This window comes from Aricia agestis, chromosome 11 (assembly GCF_905147365.1).
Source record: "Aricia agestis chromosome 11, ilAriAges1.1, whole genome shotgun sequence".
NCBI lineage: Eukaryota > Metazoa > Arthropoda > Insecta > Lepidoptera > Lycaenidae > Aricia > Aricia agestis.
Genome location: NC_056416.1, coordinates 13,100,742 through 13,120,269, shown reverse-complemented (window position 1 = coordinate 13,120,269; position 19,528 = coordinate 13,100,742). Strand labels below are relative to the sequence as shown.

General features: G+C 34.5%; 2 protein-coding genes and 1 long non-coding RNA gene across 5 annotated transcripts in view; all 3 read left to right on the top strand.

The window, feature by feature from the left end:
* The window catches only part of LOC121731713 (CD63 antigen-like), a 29,000-nt gene extending 25,736 nt beyond the window's left edge, over nucleotides 1-3,264 (top strand). The window contains exons 5-6 of one of the 2 annotated variants that reach the window (XM_042121299.1): nucleotides 57-115; nucleotides 2,575-3,264. In XM_042121299.1, the coding sequence (XP_041977233.1) occupies nucleotides 57-115; nucleotides 2,575-2,584 (69 nt within the window). In that variant the 3' untranslated portion in view covers nucleotides 2,585-3,264. Of the gene's footprint in view, nucleotides 1-56; nucleotides 149-2,574 lie in introns of both variants that reach the window. The other variant, XM_042121297.1, reaches the window with a different exon arrangement.
* A 2,651-nt stretch (nucleotides 3,265-5,915) lies between these two features.
* On the top strand, nucleotides 5,916-17,853 carry LOC121732074 (ero1-like protein). Of its 2 annotated transcripts, none has more exons than XM_042121859.1 (2): nucleotides 5,916-7,561; nucleotides 17,589-17,853. In XM_042121859.1, exons 1-2 carry the CDS (start codon nucleotides 6,129-6,131, stop codon nucleotides 17,632-17,634), a joined length of 1,479 nt encoding a protein of 492 aa, XP_041977793.1. In that variant the 5' UTR covers nucleotides 5,916-6,128; the 3' UTR covers nucleotides 17,635-17,853. The 2 variants fall into 2 exon arrangements, with proteins under 2 accessions (XP_041977793.1, XP_041977792.1); XM_042121858.1 differs by lacking the exon at nucleotides 17,589-17,853 and adding an exon at nucleotides 12,949-13,073.
* On the top strand, nucleotides 15,396-17,329 carry LOC121732075. The gene is made up of 2 exons (XR_006036319.1): nucleotides 15,396-15,801; nucleotides 16,503-17,329. It is a non-coding gene; the product is annotated as an uncharacterized LOC121732075 (long non-coding RNA).
* Nucleotides 17,854-19,528: the final 1,675 nt, after the last annotated feature.

Below are 19,528 nucleotides of genomic sequence, written 5' to 3'. Positions count from 1 at the left end.
ACCTGTATATAAATGTTGTTATACCTGTGTTTATATAAAAAAATTTAATGTTTCAGGTTGTAGGCGCCCTCTTCGCCCTGTGCCTAGCCAACTCCATAAGGAACATGGACAGAAGGTCTCGCTACTAATATTTTGTACATTAGAACTGGTACCTATGACACATTTTGGTTTTTTTTTTTGCTAATTGGGTGTTTGTTCCACGGATCTTAAATATGAAATTCAATGGCTGTCACAACACTTCATTATGTAGTTTCATTAAAATGGTCTAAGCACCATAATATCATTTTACACATTCACACAGAAATCACTTAAAAAAGGGACAAAAATAATAATCACAATCAAAAAATGTGGTAGCCAATGAGTTTTAAAAGTTCTTTTTTTAACAACTTTTTTTTGCCTAACCATTTTCGTAAAAAAATATTTCTTGTTCTTATTACTGTGGTTATTACTTACTGGACAAATTGATATTAAGATCCGTGTCCAATGCATGGCATATTTTGTAATTGGTGTTTAAAAAAACTAAGGTAATGTAAATAGTACATTAGAAGAGACTTGTTAAACATGTAAAATAGGAATAAGCCACCCACACCCCACAAAGAATCGGCACAGAATAATATTCTTATTTAAAGATTTTTTGAGAATTTCAGACATTTTAGGTTCCAAATTAGTTGATTCTATTGTCTGAGATGTATTAAGTTTGTTATTCTAATATACAACGTATGCTGTACGGTACAGCATACATTGTCTACTATAGGTAGATACAACCATTTTTGCAAAAATATTTCAGGTTCCAAATTAGTTGATTCTATTGTCTGAGATGTATTAAGTTTGTTATTCTAATATACAACGTATGCTGTACGGTACAGCATACATTGTCTACTATAGGTAGATACAACCATTTTTGGAAAAATATTTCAGGTTCCAAATTAGTTGATTCTATTGTCTGAGATATTGTAGTAAGTTTGTTATTCTAATACTAAATATTATGCTGTATACGACGTATGCTGTACGGTATAGCATACGTTGTCTACAGCTATTGGTACAACCTGTACCTATAGTAGACAAAAAACGGTCCTTTACGATAGTAAAAGTTTTCTATTCTCTGTACAAATATGTTACGAGGTTTTTATATCCGTTTACTTTTTTGCTTGAGAAATATAAAGAGGAACACATTTCCAATATACATACGTCTGCCAAAACTTTACCCATAAGTAATAAAAATACAAATGAAAATAAAAACATCCATTCCGAAATTATTTAGTTACTTACATGGAAAATTATTAGTAATTTCTACATACCAGTTTAATTATGGGGTTATAAATTATAATATAATAATTATAAAGCGCTGTTAATTAGTGTGGTAATTTAATAAACATGATGATAAATAAATGAGTTATGAGTCTCAACTGCGAAAAAGCAGATCAAAGGGGTATGAAGATTTTTGTATGGAGCCTGGCCGACCTACTACTGTCCGCTAAATATGTTTTTTCGCGTTCACGAATATTTTTTTCAAAAATGGATAGCTAACATCAATAAGCACAAACAAAAAATAATCTTGGACAAAACCGCGTACGGTGTCACATTTTGAAGATTTGAGCTGCCAAAGTTGCAATAATATCTTAAATTGGTAAAACTTTAGCAGCTCATATCTTCGAAATGTGACTCTTTACGTGGTTTTGTTTAATATTATTTTTTGTTTGTATTGATGTTAGCTATCCATTTTTGAAATCAATTTTCGTGAACGCGAAAAAACACATTTAGCGAACAGTAGGTCGGCCAAAATCTTCATACCCCATTCAAACGTTTTTCAAATCTCTGACATTCCAACCACACATTCCAGCTTTTTCTAGTGTTGCTGCAATAAAAAATGAAGTTAGATTTTTTTATTTACTTATCATCAAGGTTTTGCTACACCTTGGTTTTTGCGTTGTATTATTATGCTTTTGTCTTGTGTTTATTCAAGTTTTGCTAACACTGTTGTTGTATATTGCGCAGTTAATCATTTGATACGATGCTTTTTGGTGCTTTTATAATTTAGTTTTACCTTTTTAAAAATTTACGTTTTTTTAAACTTTAAAAAATATATTCAGCTCAGTTTCTGTTAATTTCGTAAATTTTTAAAGGTAAAATGTTTATGATTTTGTAAGAACTTTATAAAAATTACACTGCCCTTCGAAATAAACGGATTTGTAAAGATAATTTTTGTTTTAATTGATTAATCTACTTAAAAAATGTCGGTTTTAAAAGCTGATTGCATACCTGTGACATATAAAAATTTTCGAGCATTGGAGGGATCTACTCTGTAAATAAATATTTGTTTATTCTTAGTTATATTGACTAATCAAGAATAATATTTCGGGTAATGATATTTTAAACATTCTTGTTCTTTTTTTGTGTGTAAATAGTTATATTGTAACTAATATATTATTACTTTGTGTGTTATTAAACTTTGCTAGGTACCAGAAACTTGTTAAAACATCAGAATTAAATTGTAAACCATATTATATTTTTTATACTTACTTTATGTTAGGTGTTGTTTACTTACTTGCAATTTATATATTTCTTTTATTACAGGTACGCTTGAAAGGAGAGCTTGACGAAACATTGAAAAAAATATTCGACAAAAATATTATTACGACACAATACCTTTATTTGTACAATTTTAAATAAGTTTGTTATTCTTACTTTTGCCCCACCTTTAAAAGTTGTTCGAATTTCGAAGTTGTTACCAATTACCATATTCAAAATCATTTAAATAATCGCTAGCATAGCATTCATCTCGTTTTGGCTACAATCGATTTAAGATATTTATCGTTAGTGGTATAATGAATATAATTATAAATATATTTGATTATTTACCTCAGTATAATTTTTTGAATTGACAGTGCGTGGAACATGCGTTAGTTTCCTAAGTTTCCTTTTCTTGTTAAAGATAATTCTTTTATAATTGAATTATTACTTACTTTTAAGTTAGGTAAGCATCCCTTTGTAATGTTACAATATTGAAGGTTATATATATTGTATTTTTTTAAACTTAAAGTTTGTACGTCCAATTTACACTTTAATAAAGTTGATACTATGTACGGTATGCATTTCTATTCTACTTTTATAGTTCACTCGATGCTCGATGTATATAAATGTTATTCTTATATTGGGAACAAGAAGTGTCTGTTTATTGTATTTTGAATCTCTTGTGCATTTCGAAGTATCTGCTTTTGTGAATGATACATTGATGGTATGAATAAATTATTATATTTCAACAAACATCTCTTATTTACCCTACCTACTAACAGAGACTAGACATGCATGTGTATAATATTTTCTCTATGCTACTAATGAAGGAGACTAGTAGACGTCCCGGCGCGGCGGGCCGCGGGTTGGGGATACCTGCAGCTTTATATGAACGTGGGCGGGGGCGCTGCTGGTAAAGGAGAACTGTCAAAAATAGCGCTTTTTTATGATGACAGCGTTAGTTGTCGGACCAGCAACAGAGATCTGTCAAATTCTGTGGTCAAAGTTAGGGTTAAAGTTAAGGTAGCCTTAACTATAACCATAACTGTAACTATAACCACGCCTCTGGTGCAACCCACCCTAAGTGTCCATGATTCATATAAATAAAGGGAGATTTGGTAAAAAAATTAAGTAGGTACAAGCCTACTTACTTACCTAATTTTATTACCTACATAATTATTATAACAGTCATGCTGAATAATCGGTAGAAACGAACTTTTTAGGGTTCCGTACCTAAAGGGTAAAAAACGGGACCCTATTACTAAGACTTCGATGTCTGTCTGTCACCAGGCTGTATCTCAAGAACGGCTATAGGTAGACTTCTGAAATTTTCACAGAATGTGTATACTTATCTGTTGCCGGTACACCGACCACAGAACCACTGCCGGTATAACAACAAATACTAAAAACAAAATAAAATTAGGTAATATTTAAGGGGATCATCAAAAAAAAGCAAAAAGGGCAGCCCTTTTTGCTTTTTTTTGATCTAGAAATTCTGTGTTGCGAAAATGCCTTATGAGCTTGGGCAACCAATAACCATACAGACATTTAAAAATTCATGTCCCAGGCATTATAACGGTATATTTTAGAGAGGGGTTACTTCACTCGGAATATAATTAATTATGTATAATACGTGCCTACAGTATAAAAGTATAAACCATTTACAGCGGATGCAAAGTTTAATCTGAGTTTAATATTGTTTTATATTGCAGTAGATGACGCCCGCAACTCCGTTGCGCCAAAATTCATTTATCGCACCGGAACCGTACATTTTTCCGGGATATAAAGTATCCTATGTCCTTTCCCGGGACTCAAAGTATCTACAAACTCAGTAAATTCTATTCAGCAGTTTGGGCGTGAAGAGGTAACAGACATATAGAAAGAAAGACCGACAAACAGACAAACAGACGGACGGACAGACAGACAGACAGGCACACTTTCTCATTTATAATAATATTAGTATGAATTTGTGTTGATAATTTTAATAGTTTATTTATAAACGGTACCCCGGCCCTTTTTCTGGAAAATAAGTCTGATCCTTAGTTTTTGGGAAATAATAAAACGAGCGAATAAAAAATTACTTTGCGACTGATGATGAACATACTGTTTTAATAACATGAGCGGTGTTAATTCTACTAAACGAAAAATAAACTAAACTTACGACTAATATTGATTTATAATAAAATCCAAAACGAGCTTACAAAATGTGGATTGCGATTAATCTATTTCAGATATTAAAATTCTATCCGAGCGACTGTATTACTAAGTGAGCGACTGGAAATACATAGCGGGCAACTTCAATATTAAATATAGATTAAATTTTTCTAAGTGAGGTTATTTATTACGAGCTACTAAAAAGTTCATTTTGAGCAAACTTTTGTGAGCTGCTTTATTAATGATAATTGGATACTGATATTCTATTTGAGGCTTTATATTTTATATTTTGAAACGTGTTTTAATGAAAACTTATATATTGTTAAACGCGTGCGAATTCGAATGGAGGCGGGGCGACGAATCGTTGCAGTCAGGTGAGTTGGGCTGCGGATCAATACGACTTTTTTGGGTTAGGTTAGATTTTTTGGGTTAGCTTCGCTGCGCTTCGCTCCCGCCTTAGCCATCTTGGTTATTTTTTTGTAAACCACCCAGAAGTAGGAGCCCTGTGTAGCCCCGTTATTAATGATTTTTATATATAAACGGGGTTTATCCCGTTAATAAAAATTACATTCAAGCCAAATATTGAAAAAAAATGCTGGACGTAACGTTGACACCAAACAGATATTAATAATTATTAGGTCGCTCAAAAATTATAAAGCTGCTCATTTTGTATTTTAAGTAATTCAAATAAATAATTTCTAAGTTGCTTTTCTGTTAATTTCTCGTCACTCACTCTCAGTCGCTCAAATAGTAATTCTATAACCCAAATTTAGTAATTTTGACACCTAAAACTGTAATTTACAGTCACTCGATTAAATACTACCCTTAAGGTGGCTTTCGGGACTTTGCCGCGAGCGACCGCGACTGACGAAAATTCAAACGAAATGCCACTTTATGACATAGGCGATAGGTTTAATTTTACTCTACCAACTAGCTTTTACGCTGCCGCCGCCGCGCCGGCGGCAGCGTGGGTCGCCACCAAAATGTCAGTAGAAAATGACACTTATGTTCTTTGTCATAAAGTAGCATTTTATTTGAATTTTCACCGGTCGCGGTCGCTCGCGGCAAAGATCCGAAAGCCACCTTTAGTTTTTCCTAAGCTTTTATCTAAAGCCTTAGAATTATTTGTAATTGCTCAAAAATAATATATAAAAAAGACATAATGTCACTTTGACTTGAAGGTTGTTTGACACTAGACAGCTGTCATCTTACAAATTACGAGATTTTTTTATTGCTCGTTTCTCTTTTGTAGAAAGTGATTGTAAATTCTGTAAAATTTAAATTTGTGTATTTCAATAAACAGAGTAGTGCACCTTTAGAATGATTCCTGAAATATATTTTTGATAATTAATAAAACTGAATCTAAAATTATACAAACGTTGATCCAGTGCAAAATTAAGTTTGTGTATACCGATTTCTAGAAGCGCACTAAATACATGAGCATGATAAAATACTGAATCAGAATGGAAAGCAAAAAAGGAAGTTTCATTGTTTTTATAGTTTTTATTTTCGTCATCGTCGAAGCAAACGGTTTCGACACAGAATTGTTTGAAACATCGGCGTGCGATAGCAATGCTTGTTTTGAGGCGCTTCACGGAGCTCTCGGCGATTGCTCGTGTAACGTAGACACGATCGACTACTTTAATAACGTGAAGATCTTTCCACGGATTCAAAGCCTCGTCAGTAAAGACTACTTTCGTTTTTTCAAAGTAAATCTAAAAAAGGAGTGTCCCTTTTGGGCCGACGACAGCAGATGTGCCATGAAATATTGTCACATCAAAACCTGTTCGCAAGAGAGCGTACCTGGGTATAAGAATGACTACGAGGACGAAGAGGAGGAGGAGAAACCTGCAGCAAAGTATGCAGAAAACGCTCAATCCAGTTGTAATTCGGACAGCGATCATGATCCAACATTAGGATACCTAAATATGACCCTGAGTGCCGCAAGCCAGTATGAAATTGCTAAATGGAAAGCGTATGACGCTTCACTAGAAAACTTCTGTGAAAATGATGACAAAGATGCCGATGCAGACTATGTAGATCTGTCATTGAATCCTGAACGGTATACGGGATATAAAGGTCCCTCGGCTCATAGAATATGGCGCAGCATATACCAGGAGAATTGCTTCAGACCTAGAACAAATCCGTATGAATCCTTCCCGTATGTGCTAAGTTCAGATTTAAGTAATATGTGCTTAGAGAAGAGAGTATTTTATAGAGCTGTCTCGGGCTTGCACACCAGCATCAATATACATTTATGTTCAAAGTATTTGCTATCAGAAAAGAAGCTGGGATTTGTTGCGGCTCCGGATGGTGAGTGGGGCCCTAATTTGGCTGAATTCCAGAGAAGGTTTGACCCATCACAGACCCTGGGAGAAGGCCCAAATTGGCTTAAAAATTTGTACTTTGTGTATTTGTTAGAAATGAGAGCTCTGGCAAAAGCTGGCCCTTATTTGGAAAGAGAAGATTATTTCACTGGGGACCCCTCGGAGGATGAAGAAACGAGGGACGCCATACGCAACATGCTGGGTGTAATATACACATTCCCAGATCATTTCAACGAATCCTCAATGTTCAATGGTGGAATACAAGCGACGACTTTGAAAAATGAATTCAGAGAGCATTTTTGGAATATATCGAGAATCATGGATTGCGTTGGCTGCGACAAGTGTAAACTTTGGGGGAAGCTGCAGACGCAAGGTTTAGGGACAGCATTGAAGATATTATTCTCCAGCCAGTGGGATCAGGAAGCCAAAGACCCCGATCAAGGAAAATTGTTGTTACGCCATAAAGCAAATAAGAGACTACAAAGAACGGAAATTGTTTCATTGTTCAATGCTTTCGCAAGATTATCTAATAGCATTCGGGAGCTGGAGAATTTCAGAAATATGTTAAGGTAAGCTTTTATCCTCATTTATGTTGTGAAGTAAAACCTGCTAAGTGGTATTTACCAATATTATATTTTAATATTTCTTTACCCATCGATCGTGGAATAACCAGACACAATAGCTTTTCCATTGTTATCGCGGCCGGATGCGGCCGCTTAGGTCTTCATGAATTAAATTATAGTTGGGAAGGGGAAGAGGGGATTTCGGGAGTAGCTCCAGCGTGTCAGATTAAGCTTGTATAGGCTTCCGACATGTGTCTAGTTATAGTGTATAGAAATCAAATTTCTCATGTGGTGGGTTTTTTTTTTACATTGAAATGTCATCGGAGCTGTCAGATTAAGATACTGGATGTTTAGTATACCCCAAAGAAGCTTCCATATAAAGCATTGACGATTCAAAGGTTTGGTAAGCCTGTAGGTTTATTTAGGTAGGGTTTATTTTAAAATATAAAAAAGTAAAGCTTCATATTTTCCTAACTAAGCTTCGCAGATATTTTATTTTGCACTAAACTAAATGATTAAGTCCTTGCTGTCTAAAATATATTTATAACTGACTTAAATAAGCAATTTTCTGAATATACAAGTTTCCGAACCCACCACTAAAATAAAAAACGCTCTTATTATTTTTTAATCACTTTTATCTAATGTAAAAAACCTACTAAGTCTCCATGACACTCGAGTAACTACAAAAATAGCACCCTCCCCTCCTCTTCTATTATAATTTTTATAATATTTTCACTATCAATACCACTTGTTATGTTTTATAGTGCATGTTATTAATAATGTGTGTTTGAGCTCATGTTTCTTCTATGCACCAGCTTGCTTTAATAATATTCCAGAGGTTGTTGTTTTGCATGTTTTATGTTTGTAACATAATGTCATACTACTTGTGCTAAAATGTTTCCATGGGAATAGATAAAAGTTATTATGGACAAAAGTGTAGAAATAATTGTTGACTTAAAAAATGAGGTTAATATTTGTATGTTGCAAAGCATTAATCAATTTCCAAAAAAACCCATGTGCCGACGTCGAACCTCAGCACCGCCTGATGTCACAACTTTCTCTTTTTATTATTACATCACTATTCATTTTGTTCATCTATGGCAGGGATGGCGAACCAAAGGCACTCATGCAACCAGTGGCGTGTGATGATTCACATAAAATTTGGAGCACGCTACTGGTAACAAAACTAGTATCGAAATAACTATTTTCAACCAACAATGAAGTTTCTCTGTATAGTGTGCACCAAATTAGGCAAATTTTGAAATACGCACCGAATCACAAAAAAATTAACCATTCAATATTTTTTATCGTTTATGACCTCTTCAGAAAGATTTCTTCAGAAAAGTGCACATTGATACGCAAAAGTTCGCCATCCCTGATCTATAGCATTTTTAGTTTCTAAATATATTATGTATTATCTTTTTTGTCGTTGTTGTCGAAAGTTGTCACAATATCCATATTATGAAGCGTTTAAAGGGCGGACCAATCACCAGATACCAAGGTCATGAAAAAATTCGTAGTATATTAAGTGTAGTAGTATTCGCCTAGTTTTTTAAGATTTCTAACGCTAACGTCAAACAGCTAACTAATAAAACCGTTGAAAAGATAAACTCCTGCCAAAAAACCTTATAAACCAACCTTCGGCTCCACTTAAAAGACGTATATTTTTTTTTAGTTAGAGCTGTCTCGCCTTAGTCTCTATCTATCATAACTTTACCATTGATCTTAAATCAACCTATATCCACAGAATATAATATATTGCTGTTGCTATATCGTAAACAACACCATAGCTTGTGATTGTCGATTTAGGTTTCAAAAGTGTAATAAAAATTTCGTCACTGCTCTATTTTTGTAAAGCCACGTATTTGTTCTTTGATATAGTTCGTATTACTGAGTTTTTAGCGTCAAAAAAGATAGGATAATATTATAATAATTTTATTGTTGCAAGAAATGAAAATGAAAACTCAAAATCTACAAGTCGTACTAGTATATTGTTTTATATTTTCTTTATTTTTAGGATTTCCGTACCCAAAGGGTAAAAACGGGACCCTATTACTGAGACTTCTATGTCTGTCCGTCTGTAACTCAAGAACGGTAATAGTTAGAGAGTTGAAATTTTCACAGATTATGTATTTCTGTTGCCGCTATAATAACAAATACTGAAAAAAAATTAAATATTTAAGGGGGGCTCCCATACAACAAACGTGATTTTTCAAACATTTTTTGCTCGGTATCAATGATGACAATTATAGGTAGGCACTTAAAATGTACACAAAATACTCAGCTGTATTTATAATTTAATAAGTAATAATAAAAAAATAAAATAAATAATTAAGGGGGGCAATAAAAAAAACACAATTTTTTACTATTTTTGCTCTATAATGGTACGGAACCCTTCGCGCGCGAGTCCGACTCGCACTTTGCTGATTATTCGTAATTAACAAAGAAAATTAAACTTAATTAACAATTTACCTATGCCCCTAACAAAGCATTACACTTGTTGCCTACGTTCCTTGAATCACGTAGGTGGTTGTGGAGTGATTCAGCAAGTTATCAACAACCTCCTAACTCCTTGTTGCATGTACGCGTTAAGGTACACGTAGACCAAACACTTCTTGTGGTTGTTAATCTCCATTTGAGGGTACCACTAATATATTATATTCTGTGATTTGAGCAGGACCACATAATGTTGAGGCTTAATAATTTTTAATTTGGCGTGAAGACAGAACTTTTCGAATTATCCAGAGAGGCCGGCTTAGTCTTAAGGCCGGCCTAGTCTAGAGGCTGGTATAGTCTCAAGGCCAGTTTTGCCTAGAGGCCAGTCTAGTCGAAGTCATACCGTGTAGTGTGACGAAACTACGCCTTTGCAACATTGTCTAAAACTTGCCGAATTGCGTGTCACTTTGTTGACGATATTAATAAAGCATTTAGTATAGTTAACAATATAAAATAACTTAACAGTATAAACATTGTAAAAGAACATAAATAATTAACATAAAGATCATAAATATATAATGATGTTGAATAGCGGAGATTTGTTCCGCGAATCCATAATTCGTGATGAAAGTCAGAGGTAAACAGACACCATGACGTGTTGTGTGGCTGTTGGTCCACGTCGCTTCCACGCTTAACAACATTGATTTATTTGTAGCATTTATCATTTTAGGACATTAGAATAATAACAACTTTTGTTAATCTTTAAAATACTAACTGCCGCACTCAATGACGAATATTAATGACTTAACAGTTAAGGCGGGGATTAATCTCAATCAAAAACGATAACCTTGCACACAACCAAAGACCAAGCGTATACGCATCGCAATAAGATTCATTTTAGCTTAACATAAAACTGTAACAACTCGGCCGGATCTTCTCTATTTTTCATGTTTTTTTTAATATCTTTTGAAATAAACATTAAGAAACAAAATTGTTCGGTTAAAGAAATTTTAATATAGATTTACTAACAATTTATTGAAATAAAATGTATAATTATCCTAGTTAATACTTATATTTCGATGAAATAGAGTTTTTACGGAGGTGAGTTTGTAAATTAATTACAGCCAAAGTATTACGTTTTACTAAAATGTTTATGGTTTAAGGTATTTTAAATATTGTGCTTTATATCTCATATTTTTTAACACTTCGTTATTATATTGGAACTAGGTAAACCGGGAGTCACGGAATAACAAATTGGGGTTTATCCTCGCCTTAACTATGATTAAATGAAGCCCCATACATTATTATCTGTCAAACATTCTTCATTAAGCTGAAGTTTAATCTCCACTGAACCAGAGTAGACAGAATGATATGTCTATTGTGACTGAACAGTTAAACGTGTTCTGTGACACTGAATGACTCCGAGTGTGGCACTTGGCAGTTAGTACATTTTCTATAGTAGCGATCGATCAACTTTAACAAGATTCGCAATAACATTATAGATGTTTGCTGTAAAATTATTTCTAGCAAAAATAACCGTAGAAGCTATTTTACTTCTAGCCGCCGCTGGGTTAAAAGTCCATTGAGATTTGAAACATTATCATGCAGTATTAAAAATATTAGTGGTTCTAAATCCATGTACAGTGCGGAATTAGAACAACTAATGTACATATTTATTATCCTTGTTCGTTAGTAGTTGGCGCTCTCAGTTCGTGATTAGAAGTTTTGATTTGGTGCCAATAATCTTGAATATGGCACTGAGTTCATGCAACTCTACTATTTCCGTATTATCATCAAGTATCGTCTCTCGTACGGTATAATAATATTATGATAATTCATTATTACGAAAATTATTATCATCAGAACCGTTCTGTAGACCAAGCAGAAATAATAGAACATGTACCATAATAACAAAGTCGATGTAGATTTTAATACAATTTGATTTAGTGAAGATGGATTACTTCCATATCCATATTCCATACTAATGTTATAAAAGTTAAAATTGTCTGAAGACTGTCTGTTTGTTACCTCTTCACGCCCAAACCGCTAAACCGATTTTACTGAAATTTAGTATGAAGATGCTTTGAGTCCCGGGAAAGGATACAGGATGCTTATTATCCCGGAAAATGTACGGTTCCCGCGTGATAAATGAATTTTGGCGCAACAGAGTTGCGGGCGTTAGTAGTACTTAATAACTTTTCGATTGGTGGTGCTTGTAGAATGCAATTTGGTCTGTGTTCCTTTCTACACATATAGCATGGCTGCCATAGGAATGGTTTCTGTCTACGATATAATTGATAAAATGGCAAATCTGTTTTTTTTATTCCTATATACTTTTAGTAGGTACTTAAGTATATTCTTTCGCATTTCTACTGTAGTCATGCTAAGCCTGGGGCTAAAAGCTCTATTAAATAATAATATAATAGTTGATAATTGATATATAGTTTTAAATAGTTTAAATATAGGTAAGCAAAGCAAAGGTAATGCATTTTGGTACTCATAAACTACAAATTACAATATTATCTGCGATAACGTCGATTCCATTATTTTATGTACTTTTATCATTGACTGTTGATAATAATGGGTTTTGGTCACATGCGATGGCCGATGACGGATCGATTAGGACGTAATTACCATCATGTTGGGCTGTATGAAACTAAATACTTTGAAAGTAAAATGAATCATTTTATGAATATTATTCATCAAGCTATTTTCTGAATCTTATTATTCCATTTATTTTGTACAGTTGTATGGTTTTTTAGTTTTAAGTCTGATCATATTTTTAATCTCTGCTATTGCATGTTTTTGCTTTCTGGTGCTCTCTGCACATGGGTCATAATCGCAAGAAATGTTTGCACTAAAACTTTATAAACATTTGGGACATTTATTGGAGCACATTCTGGGAAATATTATGTGGGATCTGGATACAAATTTTTAAACCTTAAACGTTTCTACAGCTCCCAAACCGAGACGCGAAAGCCAGATATATTCGGGGCGAAAAGAGAAGATGGATCATTCCAGAAGGAGCGATGCTCGTCGGGGGGAGACAAGCCTAGGATATGGAGCTAAATTTACACAATGTCAAGTTAGAAAAAAAATAGCAAAAGAAATCAAAAATCGAAAGCATCGTAGATCTGATTTTTTTGGGATTTTGACACCTTGTATAGAATTTTTACTAACAATAATATCTTAATAATGAAAAAAATATTAAAAATCACGCATAAAACTTATGAAATTTTTTGTACCCATCGGTTTTTAGATGAAAATCAGATCTTCATTAATATAATATACATAATTAATATTGCATAATTAACATTTGCAAAATAGTAGAGATTTTTGAGAAGTTTTAAAGTTCCTATAACAAGAAACAGAACAGTCGAACAGGTGAACAAGTCACAAAATTAGCTAATTGAATTTGGATGTTTTTGTACATAAACTCTTTGTAACAAACCTCTTTTGAATTCTGTGAATATATTAAGTGTAAAAATTGTATAAGATAAGAATAATACGGGAAAATTGAAATTTGTTCCATTTCATTAAATCATCACAATTTTGTCACCAGTGACTTAGGTAATAATTCTTTGAAGAGGTAAAAAATATACCTGCGGGTAATAGAAATTCAAATTCGTAGGATAAAAATAATTGATAAATAGTTTACTCATTTCACCATGTCGAAGGTTTTAACTTTTAAGTATTATTTTTACAACCAATACTTTTAATATATTTTGTGGTTTTTTAATATCATTTTAATGATATCAAGGCAATTATTTTAAAGTAATAATGTTAGTGCTAGATACAATTATTGTGGTATTTTGTGTATTATGATTTACTGGTAAGGTACCTCTTGCGGTACTAATATATTTTTTTAACATTTTTCTTTAACTTTAATAGTTTAATTGTTATTTATAATATGTATTAATATTATAAGTGTTATATTTCTCTGCCATGTGAATAATAGAGAACTAAAATTATTTAATAATAACAAAAATCATTTATAACTAGTAACTACATAATATGGGGCTCAAAATGTCGTAACTCGTAATAAATACATTTTCTAGTCATATTTATTTCTTACTTATAATTCCTTGATTTACTTTAAATCACGGGCGTATACATATTATAGCTTTGATAAGGGAGGGGTCCCTGACGTCGCTCGCCCATGTAGGGTTCTGCAGCAGCCAAAATACCTACTCTGCCTACCGACACGCTCCACAGTATAATTATTATTATTATATTGTTAATAGAAAACAAATACATATGTACCTCGCCGATGAAAATCGTTGGGTCCGGACACCTAGGACCCCCCCCATTATATACGCCCATGCTTTTAATATAACGATTGTGACAAAACCGGAAGAAAATATTATATTGTTACTAGCTGTCCCAGCAAACGTCGTTTTGCCAAATAAAGTATTTCACCCATATTATTTTATTGAAGTGACTAAATAAGTATGTCACCATGGCACCGTCCATCGCTATCCCGTCGCACAAACTATGGTCGCCGTCAGTCTCGCCCTCGAGTTGTAATAATTTACTATTATTTATTCAACAAATGCACTTATCAATATAAAAAGTACCCAGTAGCCGATTCTCAGACCTACTGAATATGCATATAAGATTTTGTAACAATCAGTAAAGCCGTTTGGAGGAGTACGGTAACTAACATTGTGACATAAGAATTTTATGTATAAGATGATTAATGCAGTTGAGGCTCATTATTTCAAAACTGTGGCAGATTTAGCTCTTACCAGAAACTATGATCTTACTTAGTAATAAGACATAGTTTATCTTATGTTTTAACCATAAAGTTAATATACCTAGCGGAATAGAGAAACAAAGGCCTGAGCAAGAGAGATGTCACTATCAATAACACTGCGTGGTAAAAAGAGACGTGTGATACATGACAGCAGCACTCTTTTTTGACGTCCAGTCGGCACGTACCGCACGTTGACAATTTAATCTCATAGAATTCATATTCAGTCATGCTTGTGTAAGTGTATACGTACACATATTTTTCACACAGATGAAAACCAATTTCGGTTTCGTTTGACAGCTCGAGATTGTTGCTCTATTCCGCTAGGTATATTAACTTTATGGTTTTAACTTATGAAGATTCTGTCTGTTTAAGTCTTATTCCTATTTTTTATCGAAACTAACAGTTTCAATGGCTCCTTGTATACAGGGTGTAACAAAAATAAGTGATAATACTTTAGGGTGTGTACGTGTTCCTTGTAGAGAATTCACTGTGAAAGTAGCAGCGCTGAAAGACGAAAATTTTTTTTCACTTTTGTATGGGCAAGGGCCCGAGCGTCACGAGTTTCCCCATACAAAAGTGAAAAAAATTTTTGGTCTTTCAGCGCTGCTACTTTCACAGTAAACTCTCTATAAGGAACACATACACACCCTAAAGTATTATCACTTATTTTTGTTACACCTTGTATATTTCATAATCTATTCGGCCTAGGCTCAGTTTCCGTCACCGTCTTACGGTCAATATGATCCCTGAGAAACTACACAATTTTGTTTGAAGTTTCGCATCATGAACAATTTTAGGCTGAGTAGACGGGATAGTTTTAAAATATCTTTACACCATTATTTTACTGCCCATTAAAATGTTGCTAATTGTCGACGCTATTTGCGGTCGCCGTACGTCGATTTTACAGTTCTAAATTGTAGGCGATAAAGAAATATGGAAAAATAAATCTAATGTTGTTTCTTTAACCAATGTCACTATTTCTAACATGTGGCAATCGTTTACCTTTCAATTAACTATTTCATATATCCAAAATGGTTGCCATATTGAGATTTAGGTTGGGTTGCACCAACTAACTTTAACTGTAACTTTAACTTTAACTACAGTGCAAACTGTCAGATCTTTGGTTAAAGTTAAATATGGCGTCCACGGACGCCATATTTAACCATAACCGCTCATAATAAATAAAATAAAAAATAAAAAATAAAAATAAAAAATAAAAAAGCCTTTATTTCATAGACGATTATTACACTAAGAATAAAAAAACTAAATATGTAGGAATTAAACTAATTATTAATCATCCAGAACCCCTCCGCGGGTGAAGGCCTCCTCCAGAGATGCCCACTTTTCTCTATCTTGGGCTATGTTTGTCCATCGTGGCCCGGCTATAGATTTAATATCGTCTGCCCATCTTTTAAGCGGTCTGCCTCTGTTACGCTTACCGAGCGGGCCATTCCATCGTGTCACTCTTATGGTCCAACGTACGTAACGTAACCGCTCATACGTATATCTAAATTTTTCGTGAAAATTTACTATGTTTCACAGTGTTATATTTTTCCTGACGATTTTTACGGATAATAATTTTTTTATAAGTACTGTCAATCCCGTTACCCGTAGCTTGAATAAGAAAATAAACGCAACAGACATCTGTGAGTTTCTCCAGTTAAGTTAAGGTTAAAGTAAAAGCTAAAGGACGCCATATTTAACTATAACCATAACTTTAACTTTAACCACGCCTTCGGTGCAACCCAACCTTAGGCACGGATAGGCCGCGCACAGCTTTAGGATCATTCAGCAAGGCCCTTTTTCTATTTTTGCAGTTTTCGATTGTTTGGTATCTTTGATGAGGTGATGGTGGGTGCGCCGACGCGTGATAAAAAATTTGTACTAACACAAATGTTTATTCATAGGCAGATTGGGCACCCACGTAATTTGTTCGCGTTATGTCAATCCGAGTCGATAGATCGCGATTGACATGATCCGATCAAATGACGTGGATCTGTCAACTGCCTATAAATCAATTTCCTCGATGGTAATGTTATGTTCTGTAATCTGTGAGCTGTAACTTATAAGCTACTTTGTATGTACTTTTAGCGTCAGTTCTCGCTGAAATGTCGCTGAAATCCAAAGCATAACAGCAATTGCTAAGTCGTGCTTCGTCTCGTGTCGGTGTGCCGTGTGACTGACCTTTAGGCCTTGATTACACTTACCGAGTACCACGCCCTCGGCTGAGCACTCGATATGTAATAAACACATTAATTGCGAGCGATAGGCCAATACAATATAAGTACAATACATAAATATACATACCGCGTGTTGGCTAAGGGCACTGTCTCACCACTCTACCTACTCGGCAGGTGCAATCAGGCCCTTAGCGTCTGTTCACATCCAGATGTCAGACGAGACCTGTTAATTGTGTGTTACTACATTTTAAGCACCCTGATTTTGTTTAAGAAAATAAATGAATTAAGTATTTGTAATTTTGTGATAAGGCCAGAAAAATACTTACCGTATTAAACATTATCATGCATAAAACTGTGATTATCATGACATTTTTTAATTTATAATAAAACATTATTTGTTAACCACTATTGTTTTATTTTGTTGTTTTGTGTTGTTTCCCTACTAATTAAACTAACATATTTTAACATTTTTGTTAAACGATTTGATGATGACCTGCTTATTTTATACGCTACTTTCAATTCCAAAAAGTTACCAGTAAAAAAGTTGGAAATGTACTTTATAATTTATTAATAAAAGTTGACCAGGTTTAATTCTGTTAAATTTCTATTAAAATTTAAATAAAGTTTCTGAAACTTCTTAAAGGAAATCTTAAATTTGCAGGTATCCTGAAGAAGAGATCCATTACGTTATGTGTACAAAGGTGTAGCCGGAATAGCTTAGGTATTTATATTATAGTAAGTTCATTTGCATCAGTCTGGAGTCAGGGTATGTTACCTAGATAACTCAAAGTTAATCCCAGCTTAAATATTATATTGTCGTGTCTCTCGTTAGTCGTTACTCGTAAATGTGTATGAAAGAGAAGGGATTAGCGATAAATGACAATAATAGCATAGACCGGTGCAAGTGGATCGAACAGCAAACATGAATAATATTTTATAATACACTTACACCCAAAACAGTGTTTTTTGTAATTAATTTCCCTTAGAGCCTGTCCAGATGAGGCGTTGTACGCGTACCCGTGATACTAGAGCGCGTATATATCGCGTCTACGTCCAGATGCGTACGCGCGTTTCCTAACTCGCGCGTAAAACGCTTGCAATGAGCGGGACTCTCGACTCGCCCGTAATGTCGGCTGTACTCTCTCGCCGAGGCACAGCGAGGCGGCCCGAGTGCGAGAGTGTAAATGGGTGCGCTCGCCTCGTCTCTCCTGTCTCGGACCCTCTCCGTCCGGTGTCGGTATTTCGCGCCCGAGACAAGGGTCTCGCGAGGAAAGCGAGCGCATTAGTGTAAACTCTCGCGTTTTTCTTCTTCTTCTTGGATGGTGATCAATGATCATTGATCGTAGATACGTATTCGCCATTTTTTTATTTTTATTGTATAAATATTTGGTAATTACTAATTATTTATAATAGCTCATAGCACAGAGAGCTACGGCAGCTGCAAGAGAAGTGTTTTCACTTTTCGTCCATCTTATAGAGAAAAATAATGGTCTATCTTCTCTGAATTCATAACTGCCATTGAACTAAGCGAGAATGTACATCATCGCACTCGGGGAAGGGGCTCTCACACGAGACTCTCGCCCGAGAGCTCTCGGCGAGAGTGTACAGCCGACATAAAACGCGCGAGCGACGCGCGAGTCGAGATACTTGGGTGCCATTGCAGCGGCCAGCGTCCAGAACTACGCGCGAGACCGTTGCGAATGGACGTATTTGATTGGAGCGTGATAACTTTGAGTCCATTGTTTGTAGCGTAAAATCGCGCGTAAGACGTGGTTGCTGAATGCAATAGAAATTTAAAGGCGCGTATGGACTTCGCGCGCAAAAGGCCTCATCTGGACAGACACTTAAGAATGTGTGTACCTAAGCAGTTTCCTACAAAAAATTTGGAGAATTCGCCACATCATGAGCATGGGTGCCATAATTATCATACTTTATTTATGTATATTATTCTGTCAATAATGTTATATTGTGACATTTTTATACTACCCCTATTAATTTGTCCATTCACAAGAATTTTAACAAAATATTGGGGGAAGTCACAAGAAAAATATTACAATTAGTGGGTAGGTCGAAAAAATTGAACGCAATTACACCTCTTCATACGTTATGCGCTCCTGGTACTTTATAGTCTAAAACAAATGGGCTACCCCTGTTGATTTGTCAATTCACAAGAATTAAAACAAAATATTGGGGGTAGTCACAAGAAAAATATTACAATTAGTGGGTAGGTCGAAAAAATTGAACGCAATTACACCTCTTCATACGTTATGCGCTCCTGGTACTTTATAGTCTAAAACAAATGGGCTACCCCTATTAATTTGTCAATTCACAAGAATTATAACAAAATATTGGGGGTAGTCACAAGAAAAATATTACAATTAGTGGGTAGGTCGAAAAAATTGAACGCAATTACACCTCTTCATACGTTATGCGCTTCTGGTACTTTATAGTAAAACAAATGGGCTACCCCTATTAATTTGTCAATTCACAAGAATTAAAACAAAATATTGGGGGTAGTCACAAGAAAAATCTTAGAATTTGTAGGTAGGTTGAAAAATTTTTACGCAAACATACGTTCTGGGCTACTGCTACTTCAATACT

Excerpts from the sequence above, each read along its gene's own strand:
- LOC121732074 (XM_042121858.1), top strand. The coding sequence starts at position 6,129 with ATGGAAAGCAAAAAAGGAAGTTTCATTGTTTTTATAGTTTTTATTTTC. Across the intron at positions 7,562-12,948 it reads AATTTCAGAAATATGTTAAG|CTCCCAAACCGAGACGCGAA; the intron begins GTAAGCTTTTAT and ends ACGTTTCTACAG.